General features: G+C 42.2%; 1 protein-coding gene and 1 long non-coding RNA gene across 2 annotated transcripts in view; one reads left to right on the top strand and one right to left on the bottom strand.

The window, feature by feature from the left end:
• Positions 1-8655, bottom strand: part of Ppp1r14d (protein phosphatase 1 regulatory inhibitor subunit 14D) — a 12361-nt gene extending 3706 nt beyond the window's left edge. Inside the window, exons 1-2 of the mRNA XM_047540913.1 lie at positions 8309-8655; positions 4637-4639 (exon numbers count right to left, since the gene is read on the bottom strand). Coding sequence (XP_047396869.1) covers positions 4637-4639; positions 8309-8566 — 261 coding nt within the window. The 5' untranslated portion in view covers positions 8567-8655. The remainder of the gene's footprint in view (positions 1-4636; positions 4640-8308) is intronic.
• Positions 7923-20283, top strand: LOC124977398 (uncharacterized). Its single transcript, XR_007107183.1, has 3 exons — positions 7923-8936; positions 14614-14740; positions 19148-20283. It is a non-coding gene; the product is annotated as an uncharacterized LOC124977398 (long non-coding RNA).

Below are 20283 nucleotides of genomic sequence, written 5' to 3'. Positions count from 1 at the left end.
ACTCTGGATGGTAATGATGTGTCAGTATAAGTTCATCAATTGTAACAAAGGTACCACTCTGGTGCTGGATATTGATAGTAGAGAGACTGTACATGTGTGGGGACAGAGCATATGTGAACTCTGTACCTTTTACCCAATTTTGCTTTTAACCTTAAACTGTTCTTACAGACTGAGTCTTGGTTTTTGTTTTATTTTTTTTAGTACCAAGGATTGAACTCAGGGGAACTTAACCATTGAGTCACATGCCCAGCCCTTTGTTGTTGTTGTTGTTGTTTAATTTTGAGACAGGGTCTTGCTAAGTTGGTTAGAGCCTCACTAAGTTGCTGAGGCTGCCTTTGAACTTGTGATTCTCCTGCCTCCACCTCCTGAGCTGCTAGGATTACAAGCATATGCCACTGCACTCAGCAAAGAAAGATTCAGACTTTTTTAAGAAGACATGAGCTTAAGATTGAGGGGGAAGGAGAAGGGACAGGAAAGGGGAGGAAATGCAAAATGAATTTGACAAAATTAAGCTATGTGCATGTGTAAATATACCACAGTGAGTTCCACCTTTGTGTATTTCTATAAAGCACCAATTTAAAAATAAATAGCTAAGCATGGTGGTGCACATCTGTAATCCCAGTGGCTCAGGAGGCTGAGGCAGGAGGATTGGAAGTTTTAGGCCAGCCTCAGCAATTTAGTGAGACCCTCAGCAACTTAATGAGAACCTGTCTCTAAATAAAATCGAAAAAAAAAAGAGCTATTATCAATTGTTGCTAGAGATTGGGGGAAGAGGATTGACTCAGTGGTTAAGCGCCCCTGGATGGTTAAATTCTCAGTATCAATAGATAGATAGATAATAGAAAGAAAGAAATAGGAAGGGAGAGAGAGAGGGAAGGAAGGAAAGAAGGAAGGAAGGAAGGGAGGGAGGGAGGGAGGGGAAGGGGAAGGAAGGAAGGAAGGAAGGAAGGAAAGAAAGGAAGGGAAAGGAAGGGAGGGGTGGGGAGGAGGGAGGGAGGGAGGGAGGATGGAAGGAAGGAAGGAAAGAAGGAAGGAAGGGAGGGAGGGAGGGAGGGAGGGGAAGGGAAGGGAAGGAAAGGAAGGGAAGGATCCGGGATGCAACTCAGTGGTAAAAGTACCTCTGGGTTCAACCCCTGGTACCAAAAAATAAAAAACAAACAAAACAAACCAAAGATAATGCTTTAAGAGAGCCTACAGATAAGTGGTAGTCAATGAGTCATAGTAAAAATAGGTCTAAAGGGCTAGGAATGTAGCTCAGGATAAAGCACTTGCCTAGCATGCAAGAAACCCTGCGTTCAATCTCTAGTACCCAGGGAGCAGGGTGGGGGGAACCCAGGTATGATAAGCAATTATTTAATTTGTTTAAAGGTAAGTGCTGTTTGGAGAACTCTTTGGAAGGTGGAAATGTTCCTTGTGGTGGTGGTTCATCTAAATGTATACTTCAAAAGGGCACATTTTATTCTGTCAATTATAATTCAATAAAGCCAACTTTATAAATTAAATATATAAATAAAACAGATGAAAGAAAGAAAAGACAGTAAAGGAAAAGAATCCTCACCTACCTTCTCACTCTTCCCACTGCCAACAGGTAACCACTGTTAACACTTCTGGTCCTTCCATACCTTTTTAAAAATAAATAGTGCCTAAGTTAGCCCTTTCACCCTGAGCTCTAGACTTTCCCCTTTGCTTCTTTCATCTCTAGCTCATCTTTTTTAAAAAATATTTTTAGTTGTGGATGGACACAATGCCTTTATTTTCTTTAGTTTTATGTGGTGCTGAGAATCAAACCCAGTTCCTCACACATGCTAGGCAAGTGCTCTACCACTGAGCCACAGCCACAGCCTCTGATCTCTAGCTCACCTTATTCCACATTCATTCATTCATTCATTCATTCATTCATTTATATTATGCCTATTTATTGAATGCATGCCATGTACTAAGCATTGTGACGATTGCTGGGGTCATATCAGCAAAACAGACATGATACTGCCCTTAAAAAGCTCATAGTGCTGGGGCTGGTGTTGTAGCTCGGTGGTAGAGCGCTTGCCTAGCATGTGTGAGGCACTGGGCTAAATCCCTCAGCACCACATATAAGTAAATAAATTAACTAAAGGTATTGTGTCTATCTACAACTTAAAAAAAAAAAAGCTTATAGTGCTTGGTGCAGTGGTGCACACCTGTAATCCCAGCAGCTCTGGAGGCTGAGGCAGGAGGATTGGAAGTTCAAGGTCAGCCTCAGCAACTTAGCAAGACCCTAAGCAACTTAGGGAGACCCTGTCTCTAAATAAAACATAAAAAGGTCTGGGGATGTAGCTCAGTGGTTAAGCACTTCTGGGTTCAATCCCCAGTACCAAACAACAACAAAATCTTATAGTCTCCTGAAGGATAGAAACAAGAGAAATAGTATAAGCACCCTGAGGAGATGCTATAGGAGCATATGGGAAGAAAACCCAACCAAGCCTGGGGTTCAGGAACTTCTTATAGAGGAAGTGACCTCTAATCTGAGATCTAAAGGCTAAGCGTTAACGAGATATCTGTGCTAACAGGATGGAGTGACAGGGACTAGATTTATTCTCACAACATAAATAACTAAGAAAACTAGGCAAAATATATGAACGATATTTTTAGACATCAGACAACAGGTAGCTTGGGACTGTAATCCCAGGAAGAAGGGAAATGAAAGAAAGAAGTTCTATAATTGCACCCATATTTCTTCCTGGGAAGACCATGGAGCAGAGGGGGAAATCCCAAGCAGAGCCCAGTAGTCTCGCTAAATTGATGTAACAGAGATCAGAGCTGATGCAGCTTGAGGTGGTTAGAAGTTGCTGGACAAAGTTCTGGAGAGGAAGAAGTTACATAGAAAGACACTTCCAGAAATTGTGTGAGGGTTTTCTTCTATCTGTGTTGAACAAGAAGATGCACATTCATCAAGTAAAACTACAAAACCAGGTCTATGAGGCTGAAAACAGAGGTGAGCAGTTCCAAGATTTTATGTAGGACTGGAAGACAAATCAAGTTCCAACTAACTAGAGTGTACAGTTATTCTTTTTTAAAAATATTTTTTGTAGCTGGGCATGGTGGCGCACGCCTGTAATCCCAGCAACTCTGGAGGCTGAGACAGGAGGATCTCGAGTTCAAAGCCAGCCTCAACAATGGCAAGGTGCTAAGCAACTCAGTGAGACCCTGTCTCTAAATAAAATACAAAAAAATAGGGCTGGGATGTTGCTCAGTGGTCAAGGGTCCCCGAGTTCAATTCTCGGTACCAAAAAAAAATTTTTTTTTGTAGATGTTGATAGACCTTTATTTTATTCATTTATTTTTATGTGGTGCTGAGAATTGAACCCAGTGCCTCACTCATGCTAGGCAAGGGCTCTACCACGGAGCCACAACCTGGGCTCTGTGGACAGTTATTCTTGATCATGCAGGAATTCAGCAGAGACCTTCAAAGAGTCCTGTTTTACTAGGGAGTTAAATTATTTCCTAGATTTAAGGTTATTTTTAGACCAGCCCTAACAAAGTTTAAAAACAAGTCTCCATTGTTTCAAACTGAATCATGAATAACTGTTTTTGTTTTGTAGTACTAGGGATTGAACCCAGGGCACTCTACCACTGAGCTACATCCCCAGCCCTTTTTATTTTTTATTTTGAGACTGTGTTTCAGTAAGTTGCCCAAGCTGGGCTTGAACAAATGATCCTCCAGTCTCTGCTTTCTGAGTTGCAGGCATTATAGGCATGAGCCCTGTGCACAGCTTAAAGGAAGATTTTTTTAAATACATTTACCTCAACATAAAATTTACAATGTCTAATGTTTAATCAAAAATGACTAGCGAGGCTGGGGCATACCTCAGAGGTACAGTGCTTGCCTAGTGTGTGTGAGGCTCTGGATTCAATGGTGGGGGAGGGAAGGAGAGGGAGGAGGAGGAGGGGAGAGAAAGAGAGAGAGAGAGAGAGAGAAAGAGAGAGAGGGAGAGGAGAGGGGAAGGAAGGGTAGGAGAGGAGAGAGGAAGGGAGGGGAGAAAAGAAAAAGAAAGAAAGAAAAACTTCATGCCAAGAAGCAGACCTTCGATCAGCAGTCAACAGAAGCAGACCCAGAAAGGGTAGAGGATGGAATTAGCAAATAGGAAAACATGGATACAGTAATGACAGAAATGGAGAACATAAGAAAGAGCCAAATGGGGAATATCTAGATGTGAAAAATATAATATTTTAAATTAAAATTTCACTGGATGGAATCAACTGCATATTTAAGACTACAGAAAAAAAGATCAGAGGCAGGGAAACCCGGTTGTGGGGTGAGTGGGATAGAGAACAGAACCAAAAAGAGACTTGATGACCTGTGGAACAATATCAAGTGGTCTAACGTGTGACCGGAGTCCTGAAGGGATGGGAAAGAATAATAAAGCTACGTTATAAGGGTTAAAACTTTGCCTCTATAAAAATGTGAGCCCTATCTCCCAAACCATTATCATATTGCTTATTCAACATACATAAATTGATATATAATACATATATATACACATATATTGAATATGATTGCCATTGCAGTCTAGCGTTGATAATAAGGGATCATATAGTTTGGTGTTTTTTTCCCCGCAAGTCTGGTTTTTTTGGTAGGGACTGAATCTAGGCCTTGCACTTGCTAAGCATATGCTCTACCACTGAGCTATGCCCCCAACCCTCTAAAGTACCTTTTGAATTCTCAGAAAATAAGCAGATATACAAAAACTTATCAGAATGAACAAGGGTGGTCTGATTTGACCCCTTTCCTTACCTCCACTCCACACCAGACTCCTTAGTCCTATCTCTCCACCATGAAGCCTAGTAATGGAATAGGTTCAAATGAGCTAATGTGTTTATTTCCCACATTATTTGCAATACTTTTTTTTTTAAGTTGAAAATGTAATAGGTTAATTAAGAATGTCACCACATCAAAAGGACTGTATCAAAATGACAGCTGCCACCAGGGAAGAAAAAATATCATGGAATCTAAGGAAACTACTAGGCTATATCCCCAGCCCTTTATTTATTTTAAGACAGGGTCTTGTTAAGTTGCTGAGGGCTTTACTAAATTGCTGAGGCTGTTCTTGAACTTGGAATCCTCCTGTCTCAGCCTCCAGTGGCTGGGATTACTGTTGTGCACAACCACACCCAGTGGAAAGAAATGTTCCAGAACCCTGGGATGATCAATAGTGTCCCCTGCTGACATGTACGTTAGATTTAGCCCCAAAGCAGTTGTAGTTATTGACGATAACTACAAGAAATCTTAACAAGCTATAGGAAATTTCAGTGGATTGAATGGTGATGAGAAGGGAAAAAGTAGGAAAAGGAATTAGGTGAGGTGGCCCAGGCCTGTAATCCCAACAATTTGGAAGGCTGAAGCAGGATTGTAAATTCGAGAACAGCCTCAGCAACTTAATGAGACCCTGCCTCAAAATAAAAAATAAAAGGGGCTAGGGGTATAGCTCAGTGGTAGAGGGCCAAATAAAAAGTAAGTAAAGGCTGTGAGTGTGGACAAATCTTTTTTAATGAATCTTTTAAGACATCTAGTTATCTGGCTATGAGGAGATAGGAAGCAGGGCATCATAAATAGAGGAGGGCGTGTTGTTGAGCAAGAGTCTCCTTAAAATGGGAGAAATGCATGGATGTTTAAGGCTCTGCCTAGAAGCCAAATCCACACTCTTAACTCTGGACAGGATCCTGGGTCTGTTTGTATTCCCAAAACTTGGTTCCTCTGAAGACCCCAAACCAGGCTGTACACCCAGGGAGAAGTAGGGCCCTCCAACAAAGGAAAGTTGAGTTGCATTAAAATAAGCAAGTGACACATCCCTACACCCTGGCAGGTGAAGAGGGATTCTCTGATTCTGAAAACAGAACTGTAGCAGGGTGAGCCTGGAGTCTGGGTTGCCTTGACCTCTGACCAAGGAGTCCAGCCACCTGGGGCTTCCCCATGCACTTAGCTGCTTCCTGCTGAAAAGAACAAGGATTGGGAGAGGAACTGCCACCTGGCACCTTTGGACAATTGCCATGGTAACCACAGGCCAAGCATTTTATTCCGGTCATTGCCTGGGAGTGGTCCTCCCACATGTCCTATTTTCTAAAGTTACGGGCTCATAATCGTACAGATTCCACCCCCTTCCACCTTCATCTTGCAAAACAAGGTTCTTCGGTATCTTTCTCTGATGCCCAATAGGATTTGCCTGAGGTGTCTGAAATATGAGACTTTTCATGCAAGTGTACAACAATCAACCTAAAATTGAAACTGAGCCAGATGAGAGTTCTGGAAGTAGTGAAGGGCATGGAGGGGCCCAGGAAGGTCAGAGAAGACAAGCCAAAAAATTTTGCTTCTCCAGTTTGCAGTTCTAGTGCATATCCCCACCCTCCATGAGCGGGCTCAGGATGCTTCAGGGAATATGCTCAACACCTGAACCAAACTGACCCTTGATCCACAGAGTTTCAGACTGACTGAACCCCATCCATCACTCTTACCCACCCCCCACCATAGGACCACTGACAGGTGGCTGCTGCCCTAAAAAGAAAAGAAAGGACCTGAATCAAGAAGGAAAAACAAGCACCACGTCTTGTGGACAAGCAGGACTCCTGATTTTCTGACTATCTCATGGTTCTCAATCCAGCTACACATTAGAACGAATTGTATTGCTTACGAGAACTGCCTAGCGTCTGGGCCCCACTTTAGTAGGTTTAAATTCAGTTGAAGTACAGCTGGGGCATTGGTGTGTGTGTGTGTTTAAGTATTTCAGGTGTGTCCAAGTTCTGCAGTCAGAGATCTGTCTTCAACTCCTGGTCCTAGGACTTCTCAGTGTTGTGACCTTGGACAAGTTACTCAACATCTCTAAGACTCCATTCTCTCAGCTGTAAAACCATACCTACTTAAAGGAGCTGTGAGGAGGGTTAAATGAAATAACCCATGTCCGTGCTTGGCCATTGTGCCCAGCACATAGTTAAGTGCTCAAAATATTAATTTGTTGAAGCAGCAGCTGTTACTGTTCTGGGATTCAGATTTGGAGTTAAGATTTCTAAGTAAGAAAGTGCCACTTCTAGCCAGGTGCAGTAGCACACACCTGGAATCCTAGCCACTCAAAAGCCTGAGGCAGGAAGACCGCAAGTTCAAGGCCAGCCTCAGCAACTAAGACCCTTTCTCAAAATACAAAATAAAAAGGGCCAAGGATGTAACTCAGCGGTTAAGTGCCCCTGAGTTTAATTCTTAGTACAAAAGAAAGAGAGAAAGAAGAGAAAGAAGAAGAGAAGGAAGGAATGGAGGGAGGGAGGGAGGGAGGAAGGAAGGAGAGAGAAAGACTTCCAGTGACCAGGGTGTTAGACCCATCCTTTACCCAGGGTGGGATTGAGGGGAGTTAGTCAGGATTAGGTTCAAAGGGAAGCAGGGTCATGGTATTGGCTCTCACCCCTGGCTATTCTCCCTTAGAGGTTGCAGATGTTCTACACATGTGCTGACAGTATAATACATGGAATTAGTTAGCACTTGAAATGTAGCTAGTGTGACTGGGAACGTGAATTTTTTCTTTATTTAATTTTAATTCATTTAAAATTAACTGTGGGTGGGAGGGGTTAGTATTAGGGTTAGGGTTAGGTTTAGGGTTAGGGTTAAGGAGGAGGGCAAGAATGGAGGAAGGAAGGACTGTATAGAGGGAAAAGAGGGGTGGGAGGGGTGGGGGGGAAAGGGAAAAAAATAACAGAATGAATCAAACAACATTACCCTTTGTAAATTTATGAGTACACAAATGATATGCCTTGACTCCATGTACAAATAGAGAAACAACATGTATCCCATTTGTTTACAATAAAAAGAAAGAAAGAAAGAAAGAAAGAAAGAAAGAAAGAAAGAAAGAAAGAAAAAAATAATAAATAAAATTAACTGCTACATGTGGCTGATAGCTATAGTGTTGGATAGTGTAGATCTAAACACATATGTGTATTGAGGATAAGAGTAATTAAGACAAAAAAGTAAAATAGCCTAGCCAAGGATTTTCCCTTTGACTTTGTCATTTGAGCCTCAAAAAATAGTTTCAGAGAAATATAACAGGCATTGATAGACACATTTCATAGATGAGGAAAGTGAGTCTCAGAAATGTTAAACTGCTTTCACCAGATTGCGAAGAGAGTTAGAGGGACAGCTAAGACCTTCTTTCATCCACCTGCAGGAAAATCTTTCTCTTCATGGGAGCTCCTGTGTCAGCCCTCCAGCTCCTCTCAAGGTCTCTGAGCAGGCTCTCTCAGCCCGTGGCCAGGACCCAGGTTCCCTGTCTCCTCAGTCCTCCCCAGAACTACTCACCTGGAAGAGCTCCTGAACCTGAGCATCCACCCATTGCTCCATCTCCAGCCAGCGCTGGAGCTGCCCCAGGTCGTACTTCACTGTTAGTCGGCTGGGTCTCCTGGACCTGGACACCCTAGAGGGGTCTGTGTGGGACTTTGACTCTGAGTCTGTGGATGATGTCCTCCTCCTTCTCTCAGAAGTCCACTGAACCTTCTTATTGGGGTTCTCCCTGTCCGGGTTGGGAGATGTGCAGGAACCCTGGCTTGAAGACAGCATGGAAGGACTGGCTTGGGCGAGGAGCTGAGAAAAACTGCCTGTCAGACCAAAAGCACAGAGGGAAATGAGGAGACAGAATGGAGGGAGAGGCCAGTGGGAAGGCAGATGGGAGGAGGGCCAAGGGCCCTGGGAGCGGTGAGGGTCAAAGATCAACAGGCCTTTGGTGCTGGGAATGCCAATCTCCTGGCTCCTTATTGCCAGCAAGAGGCACTCCAGAGCTGTGCCCAGCTTCCCTTTCTGTAGCTGATGAGGTCCACAGTATCATAACCGTAGACAAGCAGAAGTCAAGAGGCTGCTGTGCCCCAGGAGGAAGAAGGAAGGGAACCTTGGATCCTGAGGGGTGACGGGACTCCATCATGGGTGCCCTTTGGTGAGCTCTTTTTTAAAAAAATATTTTTTAGGCATTAACAGACCTTTATTTTACTCATTTATTTATATGTGGTGCTGAGAATCTAACCCAATGCCTCATACATGCTAGGCAAGCACACTAACAATGAGCCTCAACCCCATCCCCTTGGTGAGCTCTTGAACATTACCTGAATCACCTGCCTGAGAGCCCTCTGCATCTCACCTTCCTCGTACAAAATCCACTCTGGACCACTGAGCACCTGTGGTCAGTTTCTGCAAGAGCAGGGTCCCTGGCTGGCAGGGCTTCCTGCTCAGAGCTTGGCACTACAAGGGCAGAGTCTCAGTTGGTTGATGGGAGTTAGGAACTGGCTACCTAGGTTCACTGCCCCTTGTGTCTGGGTGTGTCTGAATGTGAGTTGCTATCAACCTGGCCTGATGCTTATGAAGGCAAATTTATCAGCCTGGTCTACCATCCTTGCCTGTTCCCTAGAGGCAGTTTCTTAGGAAGCCATGTTTATCATCACATGACCCTCTGTTGATTCAGCTCCTTCCTGACACAGAGGAAACCTGCAGACTTAACTAATACTCAGGTGTCTCAGGCGTCAAGGACTAGGACTTTAGACAAGCTTGCTTGCATTCTAAAGGGAGAATATTACTGTTTGTTTAGTCCTTTGTTAAAAATGTTTTTCTTTTTTCTTTTTTTGGTTACAGAAGAACACTATAACATTGTTTTTTGTTTTTTTTTTTTAAATGAAAGCTCAGAAGGACAAACAAATGAAAATGAGTTTTTCTTCTCTCCCCAGCAGCAACTCCACCAACACCTTGTGGATTTAGCTCTTCTGCAATCACCATTAACCCTTTATAGAATATCTTTTTTGCATTTGTCAGAAAGTATCTTTTGTCTCTTCACTGTGAAGGATGAGAAATTAACTCACACTAACTCTCTTGTTCCCTTCACTTTCCACATTCCAATTTTTGTTTAAATATGTCTTTTCAGATTTTATAATTGTTGCCTTTAGGATGTTGAGTTTCTGCATGCACTGTATTGACTTCTACTATCATGCATTGACTCCTAAAAGAGAGTTTCGGGAAAAGGTCAGTGCCAGGTGTAGTGAGTGGCCCATGTCTGTAGTCAGCCCCAGGTACTTGGGTGGCTGAGGCAGAGGATCACTTGAGCCCAGGAGTTCAAGGTTAGCTTGGCAAGGTAGTAAAGGGCTGTCTCGTAAAAGAGAGAGAGAGAGAGAGAGAGAGAGAGAGAGAGAGAGAGAGAGAGAGAGAGAGACCCTGCTTTTATAAAACTTATAGTCTGGTCCAGTGTAAAAATAAACATTATTTGATTAATCAAATGAAAGTAAAAACTACCATTTTATTTAGTGATTTGAAGAAAGGGGCTTTGATGTCCAGGGGCTGGAGTTGTGGCTCGGTGGTAGAGAACTTGGCTGGTACTGGGCCCAGGGTTCAATACTCAGGACCACATATAAATAAATAAAGTAAAATTTCCACTGACAATTAAAAAATATATTTAAAAAAAAAGAATGTCCAGTCCAGTGAGGCTGTGACCTAGTGAATGAAAACATTCAAACTGAGTTCTGAAGGTTTAGTAGCACAAGGGTCAACAAAGATGGGTCTGGTTGAAGACAGAGTATATATAAAGGCCCAGTGGTAGAAGGGAGATGGTGAAGTTGGGCATGGTGGTGCACACCTATAATCCCAGTAATTTAGGAGGCGAGACAGGAGGATCACAAGTTCAAGGCCAGCCTGGGCAACTTAGCGAGACCCTTATTTTTATTTTATAAAAATAAAAAGGGCTGGGAACATAGTTCAATCCCCAGTACGAGGTGGGTGAAAAAAAGGGAGATGGTGAGTACAAGGAACTAAAAGAGGGTCAGTGGGGCTGGAGCAGAGGGAGGCGGGAAGGAAAACTCAGATATGAAGCAGAAGAGGTGGAGGACCCACATAGTGCCCTGTGAGCCATGCTGAGGAACATTGGACATTCACTGAATATTCTTAAGCAGTGATGACTGGATGGGTTGACAAGCTCAAATTTAAATTTCTAAATCTCGTGTGGGCTGTTGAATGGGAAATGGATCAGAGGGTATAGAGGGGCTAGAGAAACTTTTTTTTTTTTTGGTACTGGGAATTGAACCACATCACAGCCCTTTTTATATTTTATTTAGAGACAGGGTCTCATGGAGGTACTTAGGGCCTCACTAAGTTACTGGGGCTGGCTTTCAATTCACAATCCTCCTGGCTCAGCCTCCCAAGTCTCTGGGATTATAGGCATATGTCACTGCACCCAGCTAGAGGAAACCATTTATGAGGACATTGCTGAATGACTTGACCGAAGATGTGGTACAGTCAATGTTAGAAGTAGACAGGTTGAAGAACTATTTGGGCGGTAATGTTTAACAGAACCTGGCCAGGTGTGGTGGTGCATACCTGTAATCCCAGTGACTCAGGAGGTGGAGGCAGAAAGATGGCAAATTCAAGGCCAAACTAGGCAACTTAGCAAGACTCTGTCTCAAAAAAATAAACAGGACTAGGGATGTGGCTCAGTGGTAGAGTGCCTGTAGATTTGATCCACAGTACTGAAAAATAGACATGAGGGGCTGGGGAGATAGCTCAGTCGGTAGAGTGCTTGCCTTGCAAGCACAAGGCCCTGGGTTCGATCCCCAGCACCCAAAAAAAAAAAAAAATAGACATGAATGTCTCCAAGGGCATCCATGATTCATTCATAGAGCCTCTCTGAGCCTATTTCCTTGTAAGTAAACTTTGTGAGATTTTACATAAACATACAACATAGACACTGTGACTCTTGATGACACACAGTTATATCCGTTATCTGTAGCATGAGGCTCCTTATTTACATTCTTCCACTTCAGCATTGACATACATTTCCTCCCTACCCTACATGTGCCTCCATTCATCGTTAAGTTTGCCCAAGATAAAAGAGCTCAAGACCTGAGAAAAGATGCAAGGAAAAAGTCAGCAGAACCACCTTAGGGCAGGAAGACAAAGAGGGTACAGGACAGGGTGGAGGGGAAGTGTCTGCACTGTTCTCCTGGCCTGACACAGGTTCAGTGGTGGGATCAAATGGGTAGCAGGCAGAGCCAGAATGTCCTTAAATAGCTTTACTTTCATTGTTAAAAAATTTTTTTTTCTTTATTTTTTTTATTATTGTACACAAATGGGATACATGTCGTTTCTCTATTTGTACATGGCGTAAAGGCATACCATTTGTGTAATCATAAATTTACATAAGGTAATGTTTGATTCATTCTGTTATTTTATTCCCTTCCCCCGTCCCCTCCCACCCCTTTTCCCTCTGTACAGTCCTTCCTTCCTCCATTCTTGACCCCCTCCCTAAACCTAACTCTAACCCTAACACTAACTCTTCCCACCCCCCATTATGTGTCCTCATCCACTTATTAGCGATATCATTCTTCCTTTGGTTTTTTGAGATTGGCTTATCTCACTTAGCATGATATTCTCCAGTTTCATCCATTTGCCTGCAAATGCCATAATTTTATCATTCTTTATGGCTGAGTAATATTCCATTGTATATATACACCACAGTTTCTTTATCCATTCATCAATTGAAGGACATCTAGGTTGGTTCCACAATCTGGCTATTGTGAACTGAGCAGGTATGAACATTGATGTGGCTGTATCTCTGTAATATGCTGATTTTAAATCCTTTGGGTATAGGCCAAGGAGTGGGATAGCTGGGTCAAATGGTGGTTCCATTCCAAGTTTTCTAAGGAGTCTCCATACTGCTTTCCAGAGTGGCTGCACTAATTTGCAGCCCCACCAGCAACGTATGAGTGTACCTTTCTCCCCACATCCTCGCCAACACATGTTGTTGCTTGTATTCTTGATAATCGCCATTCTAATTGGGGTGAGATGGAATCTTAGGGTGGTTTTGATTTGCATTTCTCTTATTACTAGAGATGTTGAACATTTTTCCATACGTTTGTTGATTGCTTGTAGATCTTCTTCTGTGAAGTGTCTATTCATTTCCTTAGCCCATTTGTCGACTGGATTACTTGCATTCTTGGTGTAGAGTTTTTTGAGTTCTTTATAGATTCTGGAGATTAGTGCTCTATCTGAAGTATGATTGGCAAAGATTTTCTCCCACTCTGTAGGCTCTTTCTTCGCATTGCTGATAGTTTCCTTTGCTGAGAGAAAGCTTTTTAGTTTGAATCTATCCCAGTTATTAATTCTTGCTTTTATTTCTTGTGCTATTGGAGTCCTGTTGAGGAAGTCTGGTCCTAAGCCGACATGTTGAAGCTCTGGACCTACTTTTCTTCTATAAGATGCAAGGTCTCTGGTCTGACTCCGAGATCCTTAATCCATTTTGAGTTTAGTTTCGTGCATGGTGAGAGATATGGTTTAGTTTCATTCTGTTGCATATGGATTTCCAATTCTCCCAGCACCATTTGTTGAAGAGGCTATCTTTTCTCCATTGCATATTTTTGGCCCCTTTGTCTAGTATGAGAAAATTGTATTTATTTGGGTTTGTGTCCATGTCCTCTATTCTGTACCATTGATCCACCTTTCTATTTTGGTACCAATACCATGCCGTTTTTGTTACTATTGCTTTGTAGTAGAGTTGAAGATCTGGTATTGCGATACCCCCTGCTTCACTCTTTCTGCCAAGGATTGCTTTAGCTATTCTGGGTTTTTTATTCTTCCAGATGAATTTCATAATTTCTTGCTCTATTTCTGTAAGGTACATCATTGGGATTTTAATTGGAATTGCATTGAATCTGTATAGCACTTTTGGTAGTATGGCCATTTTGACAATATTAATTCTTCCTATCCACGAACATGGGAGATCTTTCCATCTTCTGAGGTTTTCTTTAATTTCTTTCTTTAGTGTTCTGTAGTTCTCATTGTAGAGGTCTTTCACCTCTTTTGTGAGATTGATTCCCAAGTATTTATTTTTTTCAAAGCTATTGTGAATGGGGTAGTTTTCCTAATTTCTCTTTCTGAAGATTCATCGCTTATGTATAGAAATGCCTTAGATTTATGTGCATTGATCTTATATCCCGCTACTTTACTGAATTCACTTATGAGATCTAACAGTTTTCTGGTGGAATTTCCTGGTTCCTCTAAGTATACAATCATATCATCAGCAAATAGGGATAGTTTGAGTTCTTCTTTCCCTATTCGTATCCCTTTAATTTCTTTGGTCTGTCTAATTGCTCTGGCTAGAGTTTCAAGGACGATATTGAATAGAAGTGGTGAAAGAGGGCATCCCTGCCTTGTTCCAGTTTTTAGAGGGAATAATTTTTTTATTATAAAAAGAAAAACATGTTTATTTAAAAACTTTTTTAATGCTTTAAGACATTAAAAACCTCCCATAATCCCACCATACATGTCTTAGTACATTTTCTGTTTCTATAACAAAATACCTGGGTTGGGTCTAGTTAACTTATAAAGCGGGAAGGTTTATTTGGCTTACAATTCTGGTGGCTGAAGTATATAAACAGCATGACACTGGTGTCCTGACAAGGGCCTCCTGGCTGTATCACAATATAGCAAAGAAACAGAAGAGGAACTGGCTGAATGCAACCCAAATAACAAGGGGTGACCTCTCATGAGAATTTGCTCCCATGAGAACTAATTTACTCTGAGAGACCAGCAATAATCCTTTTCAAGGGCAGTGCCCCCAAAACATTATTATCTTCCAAAAGGCTCCACCTTTTAAAGGTTCTGCCACCTGACACACTGGGAACCAAGATTCCATCACATGAACCTTTGGGGACACTCAAACCATATCCAAACCACAGCAACTTGAAAACCACTGCTACCAACATTCTGGTAAGTTTCTTTCTATCTTTTTTTTCTATGCATATATGCTTAATATAGTTGAGGAAATACTATATTCAGTTATTTGGAAAATTTCTTAGCTATTGTCATTCAAGAAATAAGAATTAAGCTTTTTTGTTTGTTTTGTGGAGCCAGGGATCTACCACTAAGCTATATTCCCAACTCTATTTATTTAGTTATTTTGTTCCAAGGATTGAACGCTGGGGCACTTAACCACTGAACCGCATCCCCATCCCATTTTATTTTTTTATTTTGAAATAGTGTCTTGCTGAGTTGTTTAGGGGCTTTCTAAATTGGGGGGGCGGATAAGAAGTTTTTAAAAAGGCATGTCCAGCCAGGTGTGGTGGTGCATATCTGTAATCCTAGCAATTTGGGAGGCTGATGCAGGAGAATTGTGAGTTCAAGACCAGCCTCAGCAACTTAACGAGGACAGAAACTAGCGAGACACTGTCTTTAAAAATAAAAGGGCTAGGGATGTGGCTCATGGTAAAGCCCCCCAGGTTTAATCCTCAGTACCAATAATAGTAATAATAATAATAACAATAATAAGTTAATAGGCATGCTCATTGTAGAAAACTAAAATACAGATAAAAGTAATGCATAAATTACCTTTTAGTATGTTTATTTTTTGATTTTTTACTATATTATTTTGGATTTTCATAAAATTAGATCATTTTGTCATATATGTGCTATTTTATAACAATATATTTTGCATCTTTAAATAGTAGTTTTGTACATTTCTTTTTTAATGCTATAGTTTTTTCAAAATATGGATTTTGACTCACAGTAAAGGATTCATTTAACATTGCAACATATACATGTACAAATATAAAACTAAAATTTCTTATGAAATTTGCCCTTACTCTAATATTTTTAATTCTATTCCATTTTACTTTTTCAAATAAAAAGTGAGTTGGTAACAAGTTTCTTTATTGCTTTTAAGACTCACTAATGGATTTAGTAGAACAAAATCATGATTTAGTCACTCAGTCACTGTAATGTTATTAGACATATGGATTGCAACCAATTTGCCATTATGAATAGTGTTGTTAGGAACATTCTTGTAACTTTCTTTGGTCACATTCATGATTTATTTCTCTTAAGAAAAGTTTTTACAGGTGGAACTACAATGTCAGAGGATATGCAAAATTGTGGGGGGAGGGTGATATTTATGTACATATTAACTCCCTAAATGGTTGTATTAAGTAAACTGTGTATTTGAAATTATATACTTTTTTTCAGTTAATAAGTACAGCAGTTATCTATTGCTGTATAACAAATCATCCCAAAATGTATCAGCTTTAAACAGTAAGCATTTGTTGTATCACTGTTTGGGTAGGTGAGGATTCTGGGAATAGCTCAGCTGGGTCCTCTGGCTCAGGGACTCTCATAAGGTTACAGTCAAGGTGTCAGCCAGGCCTATAATCATTTTAAGATGCAACTGCAGGGGGCTGGAGTTGTGGCTGGGGCTGGTGTTGTGGTTCAGTGGTAGAGTGCTTGCCCAGCACATGTGAGGCACTGGGTTTGATCTTCAGCATCACATAAAAATAAATAAAGGTTAAAAAAAAAATAGATGGTACTGCAGGAGGACCTACTTCTTCTACTTCTAAGCTCATTTACATGGGTGTTGGCAGGTCTTGAGTTCTCAGATGCTGTTGGCTGGAAACATGGGTTCCTTGTCATGTGGGCTCCCCTAGAAGGCTACTAAGGAAGAGGCATATCAATTACATTAGACCAGAGGAGGAGAGAGGGAAGGAGAGAAAGGAGTTACAGTCTATCTGTAATCTAGGGGGTGACATCCCATAACTTTGGTTATATTCTTTTCATTAGAAGCAAGTGACCAGATCCAGACACACTCAAAGGGAAGAGATTACACAAGGGTGTGAATACCTGGAGGTATAGATCATTGGTAGCTATTAAAAGGCTACCAACCATAGAAGAATATCGTGGACACTTTCAACTTTAGAATTCTTCAAAAATATCCACTTAAGGGGCTGGGGTTATGGTTCAGTGGTAGAGCATTTGTCTGGCATGTGTGAGGCCCTGGGTTCGATACTGAGCACCACATATAAATAAATAAAATAAAAGATCCACTGACAACCTAAAAAAAAAAAAAAACCCACTTAAGGGCTGCTGCAGTATCTGAGAGGGCCCATCCTATCCTCCTTTAAAGAAAACTGACAGTGGCCTAATCTTTAAAACTATTGCATTACTTCCCCCTCAAAATTCCTTAACAAAAATCACTGTTTCTGCATTGTAAGTAGTGGGCTTTTACTTAGATAATTAACAGTAAAATTTATTTTGTAATTATTATCCTCTGTTTCCATTATTATTGGCATGTACCAAAACATCCAAATATTCAAAGAGTTGAAGAAGAAAACAGTGGGAGCTGGGGATATGACTCAGTTGGTAGTGCTTGCCTAGCATGCACAAGGCCCTGGGTTCAATTCCTGGCACCAAAAAAAAAAAAAAAAAAAGAAAAAGAAAACAGCTCGGTGGTGCACGCCTGTAATTCCAGCAGGTCAGGAGCCTGAGGCAGGAGGATCACAAGTTCAAAGCCAGCCTCAGCAAAAAGTGAGGTACTAAGCAACTCATTGAGACCCTGTCTCTGAATAAAATACAAACAAGGACTGGGGATGTGGCTCAGTGGTCGAGTACCCCTGAGTTCAATTCCTGGTACCACCCCCAAAATTTTTAAAATAAAACATAAACAGACATTTACTTGCTCACAATTCTGCAGCTTAATAGAGGCTTGGCAGGACCATCTAGTTTCTACTGAGGGGACCTACTGGGGCAGAGGATGCAAGACAGCTTCACCCAGCTCCTTGGCTGGGGGTCGAAGACACTGGGAACCAGCTAGGCTCCTCTTTTTTCCTTCAGTCCTTCATCCTCCCAGCCCTCCTCTCTTCAGGTGACTTTCTCTCTCCTGCAAGGCACTCAAATTTCTTTACATCACAACTGAGGGAAAGATGGAAACCACAGTTTCTTAAGCCACACTTAGAAGTCACATGGCACCATTTCTGCTGTGTCCTATTGGCCAAAGCAAGTTATGGGAGTCAAAGAAAAGGGAAATAGACTCCACCTCTTAGTAGAAAGAGAGTAAGTGGCAGATGAAAGAATTAAACACAATAGTCTAGCCTGGCATGGTGGTGCATGTCTGTAATCCCAGTGGCTAAGGCTAAGGCAGCAGGATAGCAAGTTCATGGCCAGCCTCAGCAACTTAGCAAGGCCCTAAGCAACTTAGTGAGATCCAGTCTTAAAATAAAAGGACTGGGGATGTAGCTCAGTGGTAAAGTCCTTCTAGGTTCAATCCCCAGTAATCCCCCAAAATAAATAAACACCAAATCTAAATATGAAGCCCACAGCTCAACCACATGCAATCTTGTCTCCCACTCTTCACTATAGGACCTCCATAGTTAGTGTACTTCTGTGTATGGTGGAAATAGTAAGTGTTGCGAGAGCATTAGCAATCATACATGTCAAGTGCCTGGAAAGAACACAGTAGATGTCTTAGTCCATTTTCTGCTACTTAACAGAATACCTGAGACTAAGTAATTTATAAAGGAGTTTATTTAGCTCATGGTTCTAGAGGCTAGAAGTTTAAGATCTGGTGCTCAAATCCGGTTAGATCCTTGTGAAATATCATAACAATGGAAGAAAAGTGGAAGGGCAGGTGGGCACGTGCAGCAGGCACAAAACACGTGTCCACTGCACACAAAGTGTGGTCACACTTTCTGCTTGCATGGCAACTAATCCAGTCCATCAAGAATTGACCCAGTCCCTAAGAAAGGCATTAATCCCTCTTCATGACCTAATCACTCCTTAAAGGCCCCACCTCCCAACACTGCCACAGTGGCAGATTTCAACATGAATTTCAGAGGGGACAAACCATAGCAGCAGGCATCACAAACGGTGGCTGCTCACCACTCAAAAATGTTTTTGTTTCAGGCGAATTGAATCCGAGGTAAGGGTAAAACTTCCAGATAAAGTTAGAATTGCAAGTACCATAAAGCCCAGTGTTCAAGTGTGGAAGTAAGGTGGGCTTACCTGGGCTCCAATCTTCACTCTGCCACTTAACTGCTGGATGACCAGACAAGTTAGTTCACCTGTCTGAGTCTATTTACTCATCCATAGAATGGGAATTAAAATAGTAATGACTTCCTTGATTTGATCTTATTGGGTAAGATGTGGGAAGTGCTTAGGAATAGGGTTGGGGCATTCCCAGTACTTGATAAATGCAGGTCTTTGTAATGGTGTGTATAATGAATGTAATGACAAACCTCTGGTAATGTAATTCACTATATATTAATACTATATATTATATATTATTAGAATCAGGATTCTTGTATGTATAAACTGCTGAAATCAGATCTTGACAAAAACTTTTCTTCCCAATAGCTGCACAATCAGTTGCTTCTTTCCCAGCATACCATCATGGTCACCACTATGCCAGGGGCTATGGAACACCCCTGAAAATCTAGAGAAGGGAAGACATACACCAGCTGCCAACCCCAGCACCCATAATGTGGGCAGTGGGTTGGATGTTGCTGTTCATGAAAGAAAATGATCCTTGGCTACAAGTCCTACTAGGTAAAGCTGCTCTGTGTGAGAAATGGGGAAGAATGTTCCCATTGGGTCGTAAACACATCATGAAAAGATGTGGAATCTCTTTTGAGGGAGGGAGAGCATTAATAGGACTAATCTTGTTGTGTAGAGAATGGTCTTTTAAGAGGTTTTCACTTAGTGCATGAACTTGGCTTCAAGGAGGCCACGGTTTTGTGAAGGACATAAAACCAGCTCCATCTGTGAACTGGAACCTCTAAGCTTCCATGGATGACACTTCACTGGACGAGAGTGGTCACTGCTGACCTGGAACAGTTCCTTTGTGGGAGAGGAGAGGAACCTGAGCTCAAGAGATAAGGGGGCAGCCCATCAATGAGGGGTGAGAGACTACAAAGAAAATGTTAATACAAGTTGAGGGAAGGCCTCAAACGGAACCACTGTGGTCAAGCAGAGAAGTCTGGATAAGGGAAATCGCCTGTTTCTCATTCTGGCAGAAAGGATGGCTGCCCAGAACTGGAAAGGGTGATGACACTGAGGCAGACATCCCAGATCCCAGGTGCAGCCTGGGATCACAGGTGCAGCCACCCAGCTTCTGGGTTCTCTTCCCTTCAGGAGATGGAAATGATGTCTTAGGTGTTGGCTACGGAGAGCGAGATCGTTTGCATCTGCCTTTCCCCAGCCCCTACCCAAGCTCCTCCCGGCCTGGGACTGGGAATGCTGGCTCCGACAGGAAAGGGAGACAAGAAGCAGCAGTCAAAGAGCACGACTTGCGCGACTTTGCTGCAGCGTCCCGAACCTGAGTTGGCCTTCGGAGTTCAGGAAGCAGTTCTGGGGCGCAGAGCCCCTCCGGAGGCTGGGCCCTGTGGAGGTCGCCTCGAGGGGACGCGGCTCCGTTCTCCAAGTGCTCTGAGAACCTGGCAGCTCCGGGGGGTCGAGGATCCCAGGGCGGCAGTGCTGGCAGGGGCCGGAAG

This window comes from Sciurus carolinensis, chromosome 2 (genome assembly GCF_902686445.1).
Source record: "Sciurus carolinensis chromosome 2, mSciCar1.2, whole genome shotgun sequence".
NCBI classification, from domain to species: Eukaryota; Metazoa; Chordata; class Mammalia; order Rodentia; family Sciuridae; genus Sciurus; species Sciurus carolinensis.
Note: the sequence above shows the minus strand (reverse complement) of the source record. Positions and strands in the feature narration are given on the sequence as shown.